Source organism: Gobius niger (assembly GCF_951799975.1).
Source record: "Gobius niger genome assembly, chromosome: 14".
NCBI lineage: Eukaryota > Metazoa > Chordata > Actinopteri > Gobiiformes > Gobiidae > Gobius > Gobius niger.
Genome location: NC_136865.1, coordinates 6,219,329 through 6,237,150, shown reverse-complemented (window position 1 = coordinate 6,237,150; position 17,822 = coordinate 6,219,329). Strand labels below are relative to the sequence as shown.

At 41.0% G+C, this 17,822-nt stretch overlaps 2 protein-coding genes across 4 annotated transcripts; one reads left to right on the top strand and one right to left on the bottom strand.

The window, feature by feature from the left end:
* The first annotated feature begins 389 nt into the window (after positions 1-389).
* LOC306974244 (uncharacterized protein) lies at positions 390-4,086 on the top strand. Its single transcript, XM_079571419.1, has 7 exons — positions 390-480; positions 694-915; positions 1,454-1,590; positions 1,733-2,002; positions 2,072-3,029; positions 3,114-3,330; positions 3,418-4,086. The coding sequence occupies exons 1-7, from the start codon at positions 412-414 to the stop codon at positions 4,005-4,007; spliced, it is 2,463 nt and encodes an 820-aa protein (XP_079427545.1). The 5' UTR covers positions 390-411; the 3' UTR covers positions 4,008-4,086.
* Positions 4,087-4,322: 236 nt separating this feature from the next.
* On the bottom strand, positions 4,323-17,563 carry abcf1 (ATP-binding cassette, sub-family F (GCN20), member 1). 3 transcript variants are annotated; one of them, XM_079571239.1, is made up of 26 exons: positions 17,360-17,563; positions 15,913-15,962; positions 15,118-15,201; positions 14,909-15,029; positions 14,291-14,322; positions 13,999-14,112; positions 13,767-13,814; positions 13,583-13,657; positions 13,077-13,145; positions 12,584-12,682; positions 11,899-12,021; positions 10,983-11,083; positions 10,815-10,900; positions 10,540-10,679; positions 9,980-10,128; positions 9,813-9,896; positions 8,706-8,830; positions 8,517-8,629; positions 8,206-8,380; positions 7,810-7,884; positions 7,579-7,649; positions 7,462-7,494; positions 5,911-6,079; positions 5,771-5,835; positions 4,767-4,839; positions 4,323-4,596 (listed from the first exon to the last, which is right to left on the bottom strand). In XM_079571239.1, the coding sequence occupies exons 1-26, from the start codon at positions 17,424-17,426 to the stop codon at positions 4,430-4,432; spliced, it is 2,508 nt and encodes an 835-aa protein (XP_079427365.1). In that variant the 5' UTR covers positions 17,427-17,563; the 3' UTR covers positions 4,323-4,429. The 3 variants fall into 3 exon arrangements, with proteins under 3 accessions (XP_079427365.1, XP_079427366.1, XP_079427364.1); XM_079571240.1 differs by having other exon boundaries at positions 13,077-13,148; positions 13,773-13,814; XM_079571238.1 differs by having other exon boundaries at positions 4,324-4,596; positions 13,077-13,148.
* Between the last annotated feature and the right edge of the window lie 259 nt (positions 17,564-17,822).

Here is a 17,822-nt window from a genome sequence, read left to right as displayed (position 1 = left end):
GCGCACGTCTTTCTTCAGTGCGCTCCGCGCACTGCCGTACAATTACAATAGGCCCGAGCCCTGCCAGGCCGCTCGGGCCTAACAAGTAATGTGGATCCGCTCCTACCAGCAGAGGGCGCACTATCAGCCTCACTGTCGTGGATCTGCCTCGGCTCCGGGTCTGCAGCTTTCTATTATTGATCACAAATGGCTCATCTTTACCACATGAAAGCAGCATCTCTGAGCACATGTTGCTGAACCTAGACCTGACCAAATGCAGCTGCTCCAGATCTAAACAGTTCAATACAGATGTCAGGCAGTGCACTTTCAGAGAACTTAGTGGCTCTCACTCCATTCCGGAAGGTGGCGGTAATGCGCCTGAAAGTTGTTTGCCGACCGCCATTAAACACTGCGAGAAGAAGACTCAGCAACATGGCGGGCATGTTGTGTTGTGAGATTTGTAAAACAACAGTCAGTAAAGATGAGCAGAATATCTTGAAGGTAGGTTTGTAGTATTTATAGACACCTCAACTAGGAGCGGATTAGACAAACAAAAGTATTATACCTGTAGACAGACCAGAACAATGTGACGTGTGTGACGTCCACTTTCATGACTTTTTCACCTGCAGAACATCCTTCCCCTTCTTAAGACTGAAACATTATGGCTTGTTGGGCATTGTATGATAATAATGTGATATCTTTTCTCACTGACAGCCATACCTACCAGATGGTTACAGCCATACAATCTGTGAATTTGAAAGGACAGGAGACTCGCCCAATGGCTTTAAGACCTTAATCAGACTCGCCATGGACAAAAAGGAGGAGGCCATCAAGTGGTTTGATGACTTCCAAGAGAAATCCTGCACTACTTGGCGAGTCAGCAAGACCTACCCAGAGAGTAGTGGCGACGACACACGACGAAAAAATACTTTCAGGGTAAGTTTTGCATCCTAGGAATTCTGCTGCAATCTCTCATTTCAAGACCAAGAGCTGAATGTTAAATCAACAGCCTCCTCTTCATCTCATCAGTCGTGATGGAGGTTTTGTTTGCCACATTCGGGCACGTAAAACCCTTATTTCACTGTTTAAAGGAATAGTTCACCGTTTCTACATACTGAGATGTGTTCTTGCCTTGGCTTAGAAGAGTTGATGCGTATCTGTCTTGTCTTTGTATCTCAGTATGGAAAAACTGTGTGCCCTCAGTCACGCAAAAATACCCAAGATGTTGTTAGCATTTAGCCTCTCCCAGTATATTCCTATAGCTCCACATGGGGGGGAAGTTAGAAGCGACCAAGCTCTTCCACAGGAACACACAAAGACCACAGGTAACTCATCTAAGCTCAGGCAAGAACATATCTCAAAATGGAAAAAACGTGGCCTGTTCCTTTAAAATGTGTTCTTCAGAGGGTCGCTCACACTGCTTGTATGTAATAGTACATTAATTATTATGCTAACAATTTTATATTTGTTTCAGGCTGACTATCGGTGCCACCACAACACTCGCCCACGATCAAAAACTGCTAATGGGCGTGCAAGCTCTAAAAACACAAATTGCCCAGCGACTCTTTATTTAGTTGTTAAAAGATCCTCTGACAAAAGTGGAAGAGTAAGGTGAGCAATGTGGTCTTTATCTGCATTTGATTGGTCCGTTGGCATATACTCAATAACAAATGTCCTTCATCTAGGGTTTTGATGCAGGTTTATATAACTACACATCTTGTCTCATTATGTTTATTTATTTTGTTTTTGACAGGTCAACTGATAAGCATCTCACTTCTGGGTTGATGACAGTATGCAGACTAAATAATGGCCACAACCATGAAATCTACTCGGCAGATGTGCTGAGAAAGCGAGATGTATCAAGCACTGTAAAAGAGAAACTTATTCAGCTCTTTAAGTCTGGATACTCGCCTCCTATAGCCCTGGATATGTACAAGAGGGCACTGCAGAAAGAGGCTGGGGATGACTTTATTAGGTTGTCAGCAGATAGACATTATTGTCCAGATGAACCATACTGCTACAGGTAAGAAACGGGAATGAAATTTGAAATAATTTTCACAATATTTAACATTTGTTGTGATTTTTTTTACAGGTTATATTACTCCATTTTCAAGAAAGAGAATGATTTGGAGTTGAAACTAGATGAATATAATAAAGAGCAAGGTTCTGTGTGTTCATCTATTGCTACAACGGACGATGGACAGACAGTTGTAGCCATTTGCACGCCATTGATGAAGCGAATCCATCAGTATTGGCCGCACAGTAGAGAACTGTGTTTCGTCGACTCTACAGGAGCAATGGAGGGACAAAACTACAGAGTTTTTCTCTTGCTAACCCACAGTCCAGCTGGTGGGCTTCCACTGGGAGTGATCGTGACATCTTCTGAAACGGAAAGAACTATAGCGTTTGGTCTTGAAAAACTCAAGTCATTATTACCAGAGGCAGCGTTCTATGGAAGAGGAGTTCAGGGACCCGTGGTGTTCATGACTGCTGACTCAAACGCAGAGAGGACGGCGTTACAATCGTGCTATCCGGCATCGTGCTCACTTCTCTGCATATACCATGTTTTACAAGCATTGTGGAGATGGCTCTGGGACGGGAATAACAACATCTGTAAAACGGATAGAGCACTGCTGCTACAGAAAGTCAAAGTCATGGTTTACGCGGAGACTGTTCCTGAGCTGGAGAAGTGTTACAACTCGGCACTCACCAATGTCGTCTGCCAGAGGTATCCTAATTTCATACAACGCCTAAGAGAACTGTATGACAGAAAAGATGAGTGGGCCCCTGCGTGCCGGAACGATCTACCTGTACGGGACGACGACACAAACAACTTTGCAGAGGTAGCGATGCGGATACTAAAGGAGAAAGTCTTGTGTCGGACCAAAGCCTACAATGTGAGCCAGCTAGTGGACTATATGACAACAATGCTGAATCACTACTACGAGCGGAAACTAATTGATGTCGCCAACAACCGCCTTTCTGGAAATATGAGAACAAAATTCTTTCCAAATGATCACGCTGTCATTCCTGATTATGCTGTCACGATGGTAGGCTTCAACTTTAAAGGCTGTTGAGACGTTTTCTAGGGCACTGCGAGCGGTGTTATCTACTTTCCTCTCGTATATTTTCAGATGAGTGAACATGAATATGAAGTAAAGAGTAAATCAAAGAAACATGAGACCAATCACGTAAACATGGATTTTGGCATGTGTACATGTCATGTGGGGCGATCTGGTGGGCCATGCAAACACCAAGCCGCAGTCATTAAGAAATGCAATCTCGATACCAATAACTTCCTTTTGGGCTCCTCACCTGAATTCCGGGCTCTAATGTGCAAGATCGCTACAGGTACTCAAGCAGTATATAACTAGAAAATCTCAACAAATGTACAACTTGCACTTGCATATTGATTGATTTTTTTCTTTTTATTGGCAGGAAATGAGAAAATTGGAAAGAATTGGTTCCAGCCGCTCCGTAGTGGTATCGCAAGTAATTCTGGAGATAATGAAGTCATGGAAGCTGTAGTTACCAACATGCGTGGCACTGCAGATGATGGTGAAATGCATCGGGCTATTGAAGTAATTGAGGATCCCTTTATCAGAAATGGTAGCTTGCGAGCACAAAACGAGCTTCGGACAATCTACGCTGGTCAAAAGTCAAACCAACCGTGTACAGCAGCCGCGGCAACGACGAGCCTACAGACACAGCTTGAAGAGATCTTTGTTGACCTGAATCAAAGACTCGAGAGTGAGCCAGAGGCCTTCGCTGTACCACTTAAAGCATTTGTGTCCACTTATTCCAAAATGACAACACAAAGTCAACTTGTCTCGGCCTTGCTCGCCTTTGGAAAGCGCCCGGGTGCTGCTCTCTTTGCCCGCAACATTTCTAAAAAGGCAAAGACTTCGTTACTGAGGCCATCTAAACAGAGAAAGGTGCTGCTCACTGCAGGCAGAAGGCGCATGCTCCTTGGTAGTGGAAGAAAGAGGCTTGTGGGACAGCCCAAGGATGAATACTGGCAAAAATAGGGCAATTTCTAGAAGAAACTTGCAATGTATCATTGATGATTCATGAAAATACCCGGAATTAATGCTGATTATTGTCAAATAAAGTTGATGATTCTTATTTATTCACTTTCTAAATGAAATACAATTAGATCAAGTTTACACTAAACCTGTTAAAGGCTTTGTGGATGAGGAGTAAATGTCCTGAATGGAGGGAAATTTAGTGTTTTGTGTTAATTCTATGCCATCTCAATCCTTTCCCATTGCTAATTTGCTGACACTGTTCTGTACCTCAGCAGATGGAATATTCCCTTCTATTCAAACAGGTAATGCAACAAAGAGATTGAAAAAGCAATATTTTATTAGTTTTTGGCGTCAGTGGCTCTGCTTCTCCGTGTTATTACGTCGGTGGCTGTTTTCACTCAGTGTCCGTTGCGAAGTGTAGATCATGGATTGACTTTGTTTATGACGGTCTCCCCTAGTGCCTCCAGCACCTCCCTCTTGTAGTCCTCGAAGTCTCCATCGATGTTGTTGACGGTGTAGTCCTCCACCACCCAGAGGGTGCACTGCGTCTCAGTGATGAGGCGGGCGTCGTGGCTCACAATGATCACCGCTGCAAGGGCACAATATTAACACTGGATCAGACACGCCTTATCCAAATAGTTTTTCCTTTATTATTGTTGGCATTTTTTTGTTTGTGGATTATTGCTTCATTAAAAGTGAGCAAACCAAAGACGGATAATGGAAACCGACAAACAACAAATCCTTATAAGTTCACAATACCTCCTTTGTATTCATTAATGGCTTCAGACAATGCATCAATGGACTCGATGTCCAGATTGTTGGTAGGTTCATCCTGGAACACAGAAAACAATGATTTATAGTGAGAACCTTTGGAAATACTAAAGTACAGGGAAGCTGGCCTGCCTTAATCTATAAATAAATAACTTTATTTAGGGGGCCTTTTCTAAAGCCCAACAAGAAACAAATCAAAAAATTACTTTTACATTATACACGTTCTATTGTAAAATGTGAAAATGAGTATGTCAACATGCCAACTTTATATTTGGTACTAAGGGTAAGCTGGAAAAAAAAATCCTATATACACTGCCTTTATAAAGCAAACTCCCCGTCTCCATGTATGCGTTTGGCCTGAAGACACATCTATATTCTTCCTTAAGGAGCTTTGAGTAATGTCCTGTATCGAGGGCTGTTTAGCTCATTTGTGAGATGTTGGAAAGTCTCCTCAGTGAGCTGCTCGGGACTTGAAGGGCAAGAATGAAGGACTTAAAGTGATAATTTCTTATACATTTTATAAAATGTATAAAATCGACTACCTGTTCTTGCATTTTGATGTACAGAAAGTAATAATATATCTTAAGACCCTCCTTCCCGGATCTTAGCAAATAATCAGAGTCGAGTGTCCCCCTGCGCCGACCAATGAGACGAGCTTTTCCTGTGAACCAGATCTGATCAGGAGGACGGGGGTGGAGCTTGGCCGTTTTCTTTTGAAAAAGTTCCTGCTCTCTTCATTTTGCAAACTAAGACGGGCTTTCTGGCTAAAGAGGGGAGGAAATTGATAGTTTACTTTCAAATTTCACTCTATCTCTCCTCACTTTGTAAACTTCCAGACTATCACTTTAATTCAGTGGTCTTTTATATTTTAAGAGCATTTATTCTGTAGTGATAATAGAGGGGGTCCAGACTTTCTTATATAGAAGGATATTTTCCCCCACTCATAAACCAAATCTTCTGTGACCTGATCTGAGACTCCAGACCTCACTTACCAGGATGAGAACATCAGGCTGGCGACAGGAGAGCTCTGCAAACACCACTCTGGCCTTCTGCCCGCCTGTAGCAGCACATTTCCACATCATTAAACAGTCTTTTCACACACTGGTCAGAGCGTCTGAACTGTGAGCCGTACCGGAGAGCTTGGAGATCTGGATGGTGTGCGCGTGGCTCTCCAGTCCGAAGCGGCCCAGGCACTTGCGGGCGTCCTGGTAGGGTAGGTTGAAGTTTCTCTGGAGGTACTCGGTGGCCGTCTCCTCCATGTTGAGCTGGTCGGCGTACTGCTGGTTGAAGAAGCCCACTTTCTGCAAAACAAACAATATTGAAGGCATTCAAGGGGAACAACAATATGAAGCAGATTTCATATCAGGAGGGTTGGATTTTTTTGTTCAAAACAAAAAGTTTGGATTAAAGTTTAGTCTAGAGAAAGAGCTTTATTAAAGGGGTATTTCAGGATTATTGACATAGGGCCTCTGTTCCTAGTTATCCAGAGTGTTGTTGATTTCTGGAGATAATTTTTGTTTTGAATTCATGCAGTCTTCTATTTGAAGAGTTTAGTGGCGCTAGGCTAGTACTAGGCTAGCACATGTCTATGGTAACTAGTAGCCTGCATTAAACACAGTCTGACCCAAGCACAGTGCACCTGAGGCAAATCACTAATAACACCAGACTACCAATATAAATGTCTGTGTCTTTTTTTAAAATTTAATATAACCATTTTGCATTTAAAAGAACTTATATTTGAAGAGATTTTTAATGCAGGCTACTAGTTGCCATAGACATGCACTATCCTAGCACCACTAAACTATTCAAATAGAAGGACTGCATTTATTAAAATATATATACAGTGGGGAAAAAAAGTATTTGGTCAGTTTCACATAGACATTGTATTGGATTTTGGCCAAATACTTTTTTCCCACTGTATATATATATCTCCAAAAATCAGCACCCTATGTCAAAAATATTGAAATATCCCTTTAAAAGGGCCTGTACCCATTTCCCCCCTCTTTCACATGCAGCAGTGTGATATCCGTTATGCTTCCTTGCAGTTTATTGTGTCCACAGACATTGTACATCCAATTATAGAATCTTTTTTTTGCTCAAGAACTAGCAATCACTGGGCAACTAGAGCTGAGACGAAATGTATCACAATACTTTTTGCTGTAATACAAAGTATCAATACTTCATCAAGCATCGCTATACTTTCAATACTTGTGTTGGGAGGCATTTTTATCTTGCACTCCTTAGTTACATTTGGGCCAGATCTTGTGCCTGGCGAAAGGACAGTGCAAACTGTAAACGACATGGATAGCTTCCAAGTGGCGCAGCTGCTGCTATATATTTTTTCGGCTTTACCCAAATCCAAAAGCTTCTTGAAAAAAGCATCAAAATAGCAACAAAAATAAGACCAAAACAAGGAGGAAAATGCATCCTGTCACAAAAATGTAACAATGCGGCAACAACGCGAGAAAAAAGATCCGTTTAGATGAGTTCTGCAGGTCAAATGAGGCGTTACTCTGCCTTACAGGCGGTAACTTTTCAGAATTTGGTCAAGCTGATGCGAAGATCAGAGAGACAATGTGCTTGGTTAAAGCACATTGGGAGGGGGGGGGGGTTTAGAAAATTAAATAATAAATAAAACAATAAGGCTCAATTAAAGATTCAAACTCTGGTCAGGTGCACTTACCAGACGATGATTCTTCCTCATCTCCCCCTTTGACTAGAAGAAGAAGAAGAAGGACAAAAACAATCATTATACTGCATTGCTGTGATGTTACTAATAAAGAGTCATTGTTGTCCTTACTGGGTTTAATCTGCCGGTGAGCAGCAGCAGCAGGGTACTCTTCCCCACACCGTTAGGCCCAACAATACAAACTACAAAGAAAAACGGATTAATAACGCACAAATCAACTACCCACTCTTTGTTGTACTTTTGGAGACTTTCTGATGCGTAAAAAACGTCCTAAAATAACAATCATATGTTTAATGAACCTCATGTTTGTCAAGCGGGTCACATGACAAGCTTCACACTCACTTCTGGACTCCATGTCGATACCAAAGTCGACGTTCTTGAACAGGGGCTTCAGCCCTTCGTAACAAAAGTCCACACCTGAGGAGAAATACAGAAACCCATTAGAATAACTGTTTTAATTGCTTACAAAATGGCCAAAGTTATTTCTGATTGAAATGCAATGTATATCTTTTAACAAACATGTGTTTAAGTTTTAGTCTACACAAGGTTTCTAAGGATTTTTTTTTTAAATATTGATCAAATCATGCATCAGGAGCTTGGTTTAAGTTTTTATCCCTTCTGTTTATATCGTTCAAGCTTTTAGAAATTGACAAAAATATCTGAAGGGGCTGGGTACAGTTTCATTTGTTTCCATAAAAAAATGAGCAAACATTGTGTAAAAAAAAAGGGTTGTCTTACAATGCAGGCCCAGGATAGGCGGGGACAGCGGTGGCGGGTTGGGGAAGGTGAATTTGACCGTGTATTCCTTTGGCCTCTTCAGGAGCTCCGGCGCCTCCAGACTCTCCTCCTCCTGACCGCCTTTCTTCTTCCCCTTCTGCTGCTTCCTGGTCAGCGCTTCCTTTGTTTGCTTCTCCTGACGGCGGGAAAATTCACAGGCAATTAAACACAATAAACAAAACAATACGCAAGCCGCCATTTGAACTTAATGGTATGCTAACAAATCAATAGCAACGTAATACACTCAGTGCGAATGTTAAACCATTACTCACGGCCTGCTTGGTGGACTTGCCCCCCGCCTTCAGATCCTTCAGTTTCTTCTCCTGCTTGTCGTACTGTTTCTGCAGCTCCTTCTGCTTCTGCACGTACATCTTCTTGAACGTCACTGTGGGAATATGAAAGGAGCCTTACTAAAGGGTGTGGGGGCTGTTGCTTGACACAGGTCGGCCGGTGGTACTCACGGTAGTTGCCTCTGTAGTAGTAGAGCTTCTGGTAGTCCAAGTGGATGATGTCTGTGCACACGTCGTCCAGGAAGCTCTGGTCGTGGGAGACGATCAGCAGGGTCTTCTTCCAGCCCTGAAGGTAACTGCGAGAGACGGCACACTGTCAGCCAACTAAATCATCGTCTGGCTTTCTGGAACGCTCTTGTGTCTTCATGGATTTATTGCCTTAATTTGGCTTTGACCAATCAGTCAATAAATAATGATACTAAATTCCAAATTAATAAAATGTAGTCTTTTGATCCTGCGAACATGACGTTAACAAAAAAACTGCCTAAAAAACTTAATGTAATGCTTTTTAATGCCTTGGTATTCAGCTTTAAAAAAATCTAAAAGTGTCTTGACTGGAGAGTTCTCAGCCTATAGGCCAGCATAGTGCCTCATTTGAAAGCTAAGACCTACTCAACGGATCCACAACTTTTTCCTCATTGTCACTTTTTCGCCACCTGTTAAGCTGCATTTTTGTTGCTTATTTGTAACTGTTTTTCTATTGCCTTTTCATCACTTTTTGTTGCCTGCTTTTCTTTTTGTTGCCTTTATGTCGCTCTTTTGATGCCTTTTTGTTGCATTTTCAATTAAGTGTTAATTAATCATTTATCGCAAAATCATTATTTCTTATTTATTCTAGTAAATGTGGCTATATGAAGAAGAAGAACATATTTATTTATATAGAAGATCTTTATTTATATAGAATTGGATACAAGCAAAACTGACAAGCAAAACTGTCAATTTTACAACATTATTTGTATATTGTTCAGTCATGCTTTATTGAACGTTACCACCAGAGGGCGCTGGAAATTTTTCCCAAACGGGAGATGAAGACGTGGGACCAAAACAATATGGCGTCACCCGTGATGTTTTATAATGATAAATAATTAAATAAAACGAAATAAAAACTAAAGGGGATAGTTTTTATGTAGATTTGTTCATACTGTATTTCCGCCCATTATTTTAAAATTTGAAATTGTAGGGCATGTAGTAGACACGTTGGCTCAGTAGCACAGTGGTCCAACAACAGCTGGTGAGTGGAGGGAAATGGAGGTCAGCTTAGGAAAAGACAGTTCTTACTTGTTGAGCCAGATGACGGCGTTCAGGTCCAAGTGGTTGGTGGGCTCGTCCAGCATCAGCAGCGTGGGCTCCATGAACAGCGCTCTGAGCGAACCAGAACAAAATAAACATGTCAGTACTTCTCCTCCCAGCAGAGCAAGCGCCTCTGTCCTCTAATGGGGCTTCACCTGGCCAATGACACTCTCATCCTCCAGCCTCCAGAGAACTTCTTGGTGGGTCGGTTCTGCATCTCCGGAGTGAAAGACAGACCGGCCAGGATCCTGCGCGCTTTGGCCTCAGCTGCAGCCGCCCCGATCGCCCTCAGCTCCTCGTACACCTACGGAGAACAGATGCAGTATGCTGTTTTACCATTTGGTGTCATGTTTGGTAATAGTTTTGCTTTGAACTGTCTGTACATCTCTAAAGCTCCCGCACACAGGAGAAATTCACTGCATTCACATTTGATTGCACTTTTGCCACTGAATTATATAGTGAGTTTGTGAAACCAATCTAACAAAATGATCTGGTTCAATTTGTTAAGAAGTAACAAAAACAACGGCCAAAGTGAATTGAAAATACACTTAGAAATCGTACATATATGATAAAGATTTTGTTCAACTTTGGTCAATCACACTGGCAGGATAATCCGCCTAAAACACTATATATAAGGAGATTAATATGAAAGGTTTGTGGAGCCAGTCCCTCATAAACAGTGACCAGGGAAAACATCTAGGTAAATAATTCTGACCTTGTCCAGCCTCTCGGCCACACTGTCCTCTCCCTTCTCCAGCCGCGCCTGCAGCCGCTTCTCCTCGTCCAGGAGCTTCAGACGCCTGGTGTCCGCCTTCAGCACGGCCTGCACCGCCGGGGTGTCGTCCGCTACCACCTCTGGGAGGGGCCACACACTTTCATTAGGCATTATCTATCTCACCTGAGGTTGTATTTTCACTGTAATTATCTGGGCAGTTTCTCGAATTTTAAGGCTCTTAGACACATTAGCTCCATATCAGACGAGCGACTTACCCTGCTCACACAGAAGCACGTCGATGTTGGGGGGAATGCTGAGCGCTCTGTTGGCAATGTGTTTCAATAGTGTTGTCTTTCCTTTACTGAGAAAGGAACAACAACAGGTAGACGTTACGATGATGCTCATAATAGTGGAAATGTCTGATAACTGTATGGTTCACTTACCCATTTGGTCCCACTAAACCATATCTGCGTCCGGCCACGATCAGGAGGTCAGCGTTGACGAACAGCTCCTTCCCGTGAGCAGAGATACTGAACCGCTCCAGCTGCAGACAAGCATAACATTTGAGCCCTTTAGATAGGGATTTAGATGCAAGATTAACAGATTTCATCATACATCTTGCCCCATGGGATACATTGATCAGTAAAAATAAGTGTATTTCAAGACATTTCCATCAAATATGCTGTGTTCATTTTGTCAAATAAAATATTTTGTTATTATTTTAGCCAAAGTCATATTTTTGTAGTAGCTGATGAGACAAAAACTATAACCAAAATCTCCAGATATTTTTGTCAACGAATAAAAATTAAATATCAGTAAAAAGAAGGGATTAAAAAATCTGAATTTCCTGTGACAAAGGTTGAAAGAGGACCAATAAAATGAATGCGATGTTGGCAACATTAAAGCTGCACTTCTTGAATCAAACCGTGAAAGTCGTAGGTAATGTTTGTTGCCTAAACTTGTTTCTTGCTCTCACAGACGCTCATCTCGATTGTTCACTTGAGTTAATTAGAAGCTCATCTCAGCAAGACAGAGTTGAGACGTGAACAGCGCGGACCACCAATGCTAACGCTATGCTAATTTAGCCTCTGACTTCCTTGTTTGCGCTGGAGGATAATGTGTAGACCTATTTTCCAATGTAGGTCTATGGTGCCAAATTTGACTACCACAGCTTTAATCTCAGACCTAGTCGACTAAATTCACAAGGAATTTTTGTAGAATAAAATTAGACTAAAATGAAAAAGAATTGTTTGACTAAATCTTGTTTAGAACTAGATTACATTTTAGTCAAAAGACAGATAAAAAACAAATGAAAATGTGTCCGTCCCAATGATCAGTGTCAGTGTTTTGTGCGTTTACCTTGATATCAGAGGCGTTCTCCAGCATGGCCTGTCTGGAGGAGAGTTCCGCCTGGGAGATGGAGAAGTCTCCCTCCAGAGCGCTCTGCGCCCGCACACTGGCCACCTGACGCTCGTACTCCAGCTGCAACACAAAGCACTTACTGCTTCAAAATGACACAAGGAATCAAAGCATGTGGAGATCTGTGGGCTTTCTGATTGGACAATCAGCAGTGGGTGGGATTAAGAACCAAACCAAAAGATGGAAACACAACTATTATACTGAAAAATGGTTTCGTAATTAAAACAACACTCCTTTTATAGTTTACAGTCACATCTGAGAACTCTAAAAGGTCATGTTTGTGGAATATTTAAACTAAACCTGACATACTCTACTGTTTATTTTTATATAAATTCTAGTGCTGTCAATCGACACATTTTTTTAAATTGTGATCACGTTAATACAACTGCTTTGTCTTTCCAGTAATATGTTTGCTCAGATACGGGAGTTTGTTTGGTCAAAACATAATTCACTTCATTGAAAATGAAGGGAAAAAAGAATAAATAAATAAATGGATAAATGAATGTGCTGACGATAAACTTTGATTCCCGCCGTCTGCAGCCTGAAACTCGCTACAACAAACTTTGGAAACATAAACCCGTCTGTGTGTCTCTATGAGACAAAGGTCCAGTGGTCGTCTGCATACCTGTTTCTTCCTCTTCTTCTTCTCCTTCTTGCTGAGGTTGGCGTAGGGGTCGTCGTCCTGCAGTTGTTGGGACTGCTCCGCGATCACGTCCTCCGCGCTCTGACGAACGTCACACAGTACCAGGTCAACACCAGGGAAAAGGCAATCGCCTTGTTTACTGCCAAAATGTGCTAACTTTGTATCCTTTTTTAAAACTCCAGACTAGGAATTTTTAAGTCTTGTTTTGACACAGTTTAATAAAAAAAATCTTGCTATTTTAATGTTAATGTACAGAGTTGAAAAGGTTTATTAAAAATATTACTAAATATTGAATCAGATTGAAGCTTCTTGGATGAGAGGCGAAGCGTTCGACACTTAAACTACACTCCTATACATCAACAGTATTTTAGTGAGAATGGTAAAAGTAGTTTCGGTCAAGAGTAGCTAATTAATGTGTTAATAATAATATCTATCAAAAAAACATTTCTACCGGTCACTGGTCCTGCAGACTTACCATCATCATGCCTCCTCCATCACTCTCCTCCCCGTCCTCCTCTTCATCACTGGGCTCAGCGGCTTTACCCTTCTGGGAGGAATCAGAAAGATCAGAACGAACATCAGGCGAGACGTAAATGAGGCTGCAGTTTATGGACTTTCAAGGCCAAAGTGCATGAGCTGCTTTTCTTATAAATTGGGCAAAATGCTAGTGCCCACACCATCGATTCAAATACTCTGAGACTTTCCTTGCTGTGTAAGTGGATCTAAAGACAGGGGAAGGACGGGTGATGGTATCCGTCTATTAGGACATTATATTAACACTACATTTGCTTGAACATTGCATTGAAATTTGTTTCACTGTTTCCATGTTTGGTGCAGCCCTGTGAGGCAACTCCTGCTGTGATATAGGACTATACAAAAAACAACTTGATTTGATCTATATTTATGTTCTATCTATTGCACAACATCATCCAGGAAATACAGATCGTTATAACAATGACTCAACTTCTCCACTACACTCACCTTAGCCTGTTTGCCCACGGCCTTCTTGTTCTTTGAGGCTTGCTCCGCAGACTCCTCATCCTCCTCAGACGCAGCCTTCCAGCCAAAAGCACACAGAGGTTAGACACTTGACCACAGAGCAAACTGTACGCAAGACGACCCCATTACGTTACATGCAGGAGAGAGGAGCGGGAAAAGCACCCACCTTTACCTTCTTCTTCGGCTGCTCTTTCTTTTTGCCCTTCTCAACATCCTGTATTAAAGACGAACACACACACGCACAGACAGAGCAGAGGTGTCAAAGCACTACAAGCAAAAACTACACTGGAAATGCTAATCTCGTTCTCAAAACCACCAAAGCACAAAAATAACAATTATGAAACTGGAACAGGATGATTTAAAAACAGCAGAGATCACTACTGACAAATCCCCCGCACCTTCTTAACTACTTTTTCTTCCTCGTCCGATTCCTCCTCCTCGTCCTCCTCCTCCTCCTCCTCCTCCTCCTTGTCGCTCTGGCTCTGGCTCAGAGCAGCAAAGATGTTCCCACCCTGAAAAATCAACACCACTTTTAAAACACAGTAGTGGGTCAGTGGTTACTTAATGGTTGTGTTAGTAAAATGCGTATAGTAAACTTGAAACAACTTGAAACAACTTGAAACTAAAACAATACATGCAAACGTCTTACTAAATGATTTTAAGGGCAAAAATAAATAAATATTAACCAACCTTATTTTTCTTGTTGCTTTTGGGTGCAATGACTGTAAAAGACATAATGGGATTAGATTCTATTCACTGTTATTCTCTGTCAAATTTTTTATTTTTTATTTTATCATATTGTCTTTTTACTCTATCTCAGTGGCTTTTTAGCTTCTTTTTGGGTTTCTGGCCCGTTTCTGGTACGAACTCCAAAAAAACAATTGATCCTGGAGCGTCATAGAGGCCACTGTGAGGGAAAGCAAAGGTGACATGCTGCACCCATAACGCCATCGAGCACGCAAATATATATATATTAAAAAAAAAGTTCAGCGAAAAAGTTGCATAGTGCGCCTTTAAGAGCATTTGTGACTTCTCAGGGCGCTATAAATAATAATTGAAAACTATTAGGACCTTTTTCAATTAATTGCAATTAATTAATTACATATGGTTTAGTGCGATTCAAAAATATTGATTGAAATGAAGCTTTACTACACTTTACAGACACTTTTTTTCAGTTTCCTCTTCCAAAACATCTCTAAAATGCCTCTAAAATATACATGGTCCACATCCATGTGTGTGAAACTTCCCCAACTTTATTAGAATTTCTTTATACACATCAATAATTTTTTGACCGAGTGTCGTTCTTACCAGGCGCCTCCTCCTCTTCATCGCTGGGTTGGACCGACAGTTTCTCCAGTTTCAAGGTGACATCTTCATCGTCATCATCCCCCCCTTTGCCTTTCCGCCGGTCTTTCTTCTTCTTCTGGGGCTGAAAGGTGATCACATGTGGAGTCATCTGCCTTGTCTGACTTCTGTTGATTTGAATTCAGTCTCTTGGACAAGTTTCTGGAGCTCACCTTTCCTTGTTTTCCTGAGGCTTCTTTAACAGGGACGTCCTCCGTCTTCTCGGCTTTGCTCTCTGTGGCGAGATCCTCGAAGAACTGAAGCAAAAAGAAACCCATTGTTGCGTTACATTTCAGTCACTCCAAAATAGGGATGAACAGTTTTGGGGGGAAAAAAATATCGAAGAATTATTCCTACAAGCATGGTGCGATTTAAGTTACGATTTATACAGTAGCGGTCTGGAAACACTTTTTACATATCGGCTTTTCTTCATTTACAACACCATTTACATTGTGTGATTCTCTCTGAAGACATTAAACAATGAACAAACACATGGGATTATGTAGGAAACAAAAATTATGTTTTATGTTATCCCTTTATTCTTGGCATTTTCTCAGTGAGCTTCATAAGGTCGTCCCTGAAATGGTTTCCAACAGTCTGTGACGTGAAAACCATTTCTGGTGTCGACATCGTGAAGCTCATTGAGAAAATGTCAGAAGTGCAAAGTAGAAATCAAACTAAAAGCCTGCTGTTTTAAAGAATCTATTTACGTTTTTTTTTTTTTTTAAATCCCAAATTCCAAATTGGATTCAACTGAGGTAATTGTAATGCCCTATTCTGAATATTGACAAAATCACAAAACAGGAATATCTCTAAAGGTCTCTTTATTTAAATCACTTTAAGCACATTTACCAAGAACCATGTTTAAGGGAAATGTCACACCAAATAATGTCAAAGGTTTTGAAAACAAAGTGCCTGAAGTGAAATAGTTGCATTTCAATATGAAATAGAGGGGATAGGCTACTTACACTCTTTTTATCCTTCTTGCTTTTCTTGCCCTTCTTCACTGCTTTTTCGGCTAAGAAAATCACAACAGAATGTTAGTATTAACTGTGCAACATTGTAACATTGTATCGTTGTATCGTTGTATCGTTGTAACGTTGTATCGTTGTATCGTTGTAACGTTGTAACGTTGTAACGTTGTATCATTGTATCATTGTATCATTGTATCATTGTATCGTTGTATCGTTGTAACGTTGTAACGTTGTAACATTGTATCATTGTAACATTGTAACATTGTAACGTAACATTGTATCATTGTAACATTGTAACATTGTAACATTGTAACATTGTATCATTGTAACATTGTAACATTGTAACATTGTATCATTGTAACATCGTATGGGCAAGTAGCTTTGACGTCACGGAACTGACAGCGTGGCAGCACAATTCTGAAAATAATATCCATGTTTTGAATTCATGATTTAGTTTTGCTGTTGGCATTTTAAACACAGAGGAGTCGGTTTGAGAAAAGACTGGAAAACAAACTAACTGTGATTAACAAAAGGATCTGATTTCAGAACATGTCTCAATGGAGTAAAATGATGTTGTTTTGTTATGTACAATTCTCAACACAACTAAATTACAGTACAACCAGATACAGTTACCATCTAAATATCATGCTATACCATTCATTTTGTCTTGGTTCATCACTATTTATCACTCCGAGTCTCAACTGAGGTTGAGTGTTGCTCAAAAGCCCCAAATTCCTGAAAACTATTGAATTCAGAGGGTCAGCAAATGCCATTGTTTTTCCTCGTCACAAATGCTAAGCTGCTAAGTTTGATTAAACTTACACAGAATACACGCTTTCATTAGTCTGCACTAATACAAGAATAACAAAACTAACAGGCTGTGCATTACAATGGTGTTGCATCATTCTGACAGGCGCAGGCAAACGCAGTAACAATCTGCCTTGTGCGGGAGAATCACCGCTCACATGAAGGACTTGCCAGTCCCCACTTTTCAATAGAAGTAATAATGATTATGCGTTTATTTTGCTGACAAACCAATATTATCTATTACATATAATAGCAGAAGTCTTTAAAACACAGGGACACGCATCATAGAGGATCAAATTATTATTATATATCTTGTACAAAACCAATAATAACTGTTCCAATTCCACAATCTAAATAAAGTGTAATGACCTGAAGGCTAAACGCTTTTTACTAATATCCAGGATGCTGAATGCCTGGCCTGCTGTTCCTCAAGTCACAAATAAATGATGCCATTTGTTGTCAGTACCATAGATTATTAAAATCCACTTGACTGTTTCCAACTCCAACAGTTATTACACATTTTTTTGGACGTTAATCACAATATTATGGCATTTCCCTGCGTGGACCCAGTGATGCTACAATGCTAAGCTTACAATGCTATCTGTGCTTGCTGCTAGCATATGCCAAACTTTACCTGCCGCCGGAGGAGCAGGAGCCTCATCGTCCAGCCACTCCGCTTCTTCCTTGGCTTTCTTGGGCATGATGTCGCTGGGTTTAGATCTGGATAAATATTTCTTATAAAACTAATTTATGATCGTAGTTGGAGGCGCGCACACACACATGTCATGCGGGCCGTGTAGTAGCAGCGCCGCAGGGATGATGCCGGGTCCTTCTTCTTCTACGGCGTAAAAGAGCAGTGGTGGTTCTCGACAGGGGCAGTTTCGCCCCCTTGTGGAGCGGAGGAAGCTGCACAGTGTATTGCACAGAGGATCCCGGGTTTGGAGAGGGGTTATTCAGGGATACTACTTTGGGAACAAGCAAAAAATAACTTATCACAGAATAATTTATCTTTGGTCCTTATGCTCGTTTTTTTTTTTTTCAGCCAATGTCAATTTAATTTCACTTATTTTATAGGCTGTTTAATAATCATTAACTGA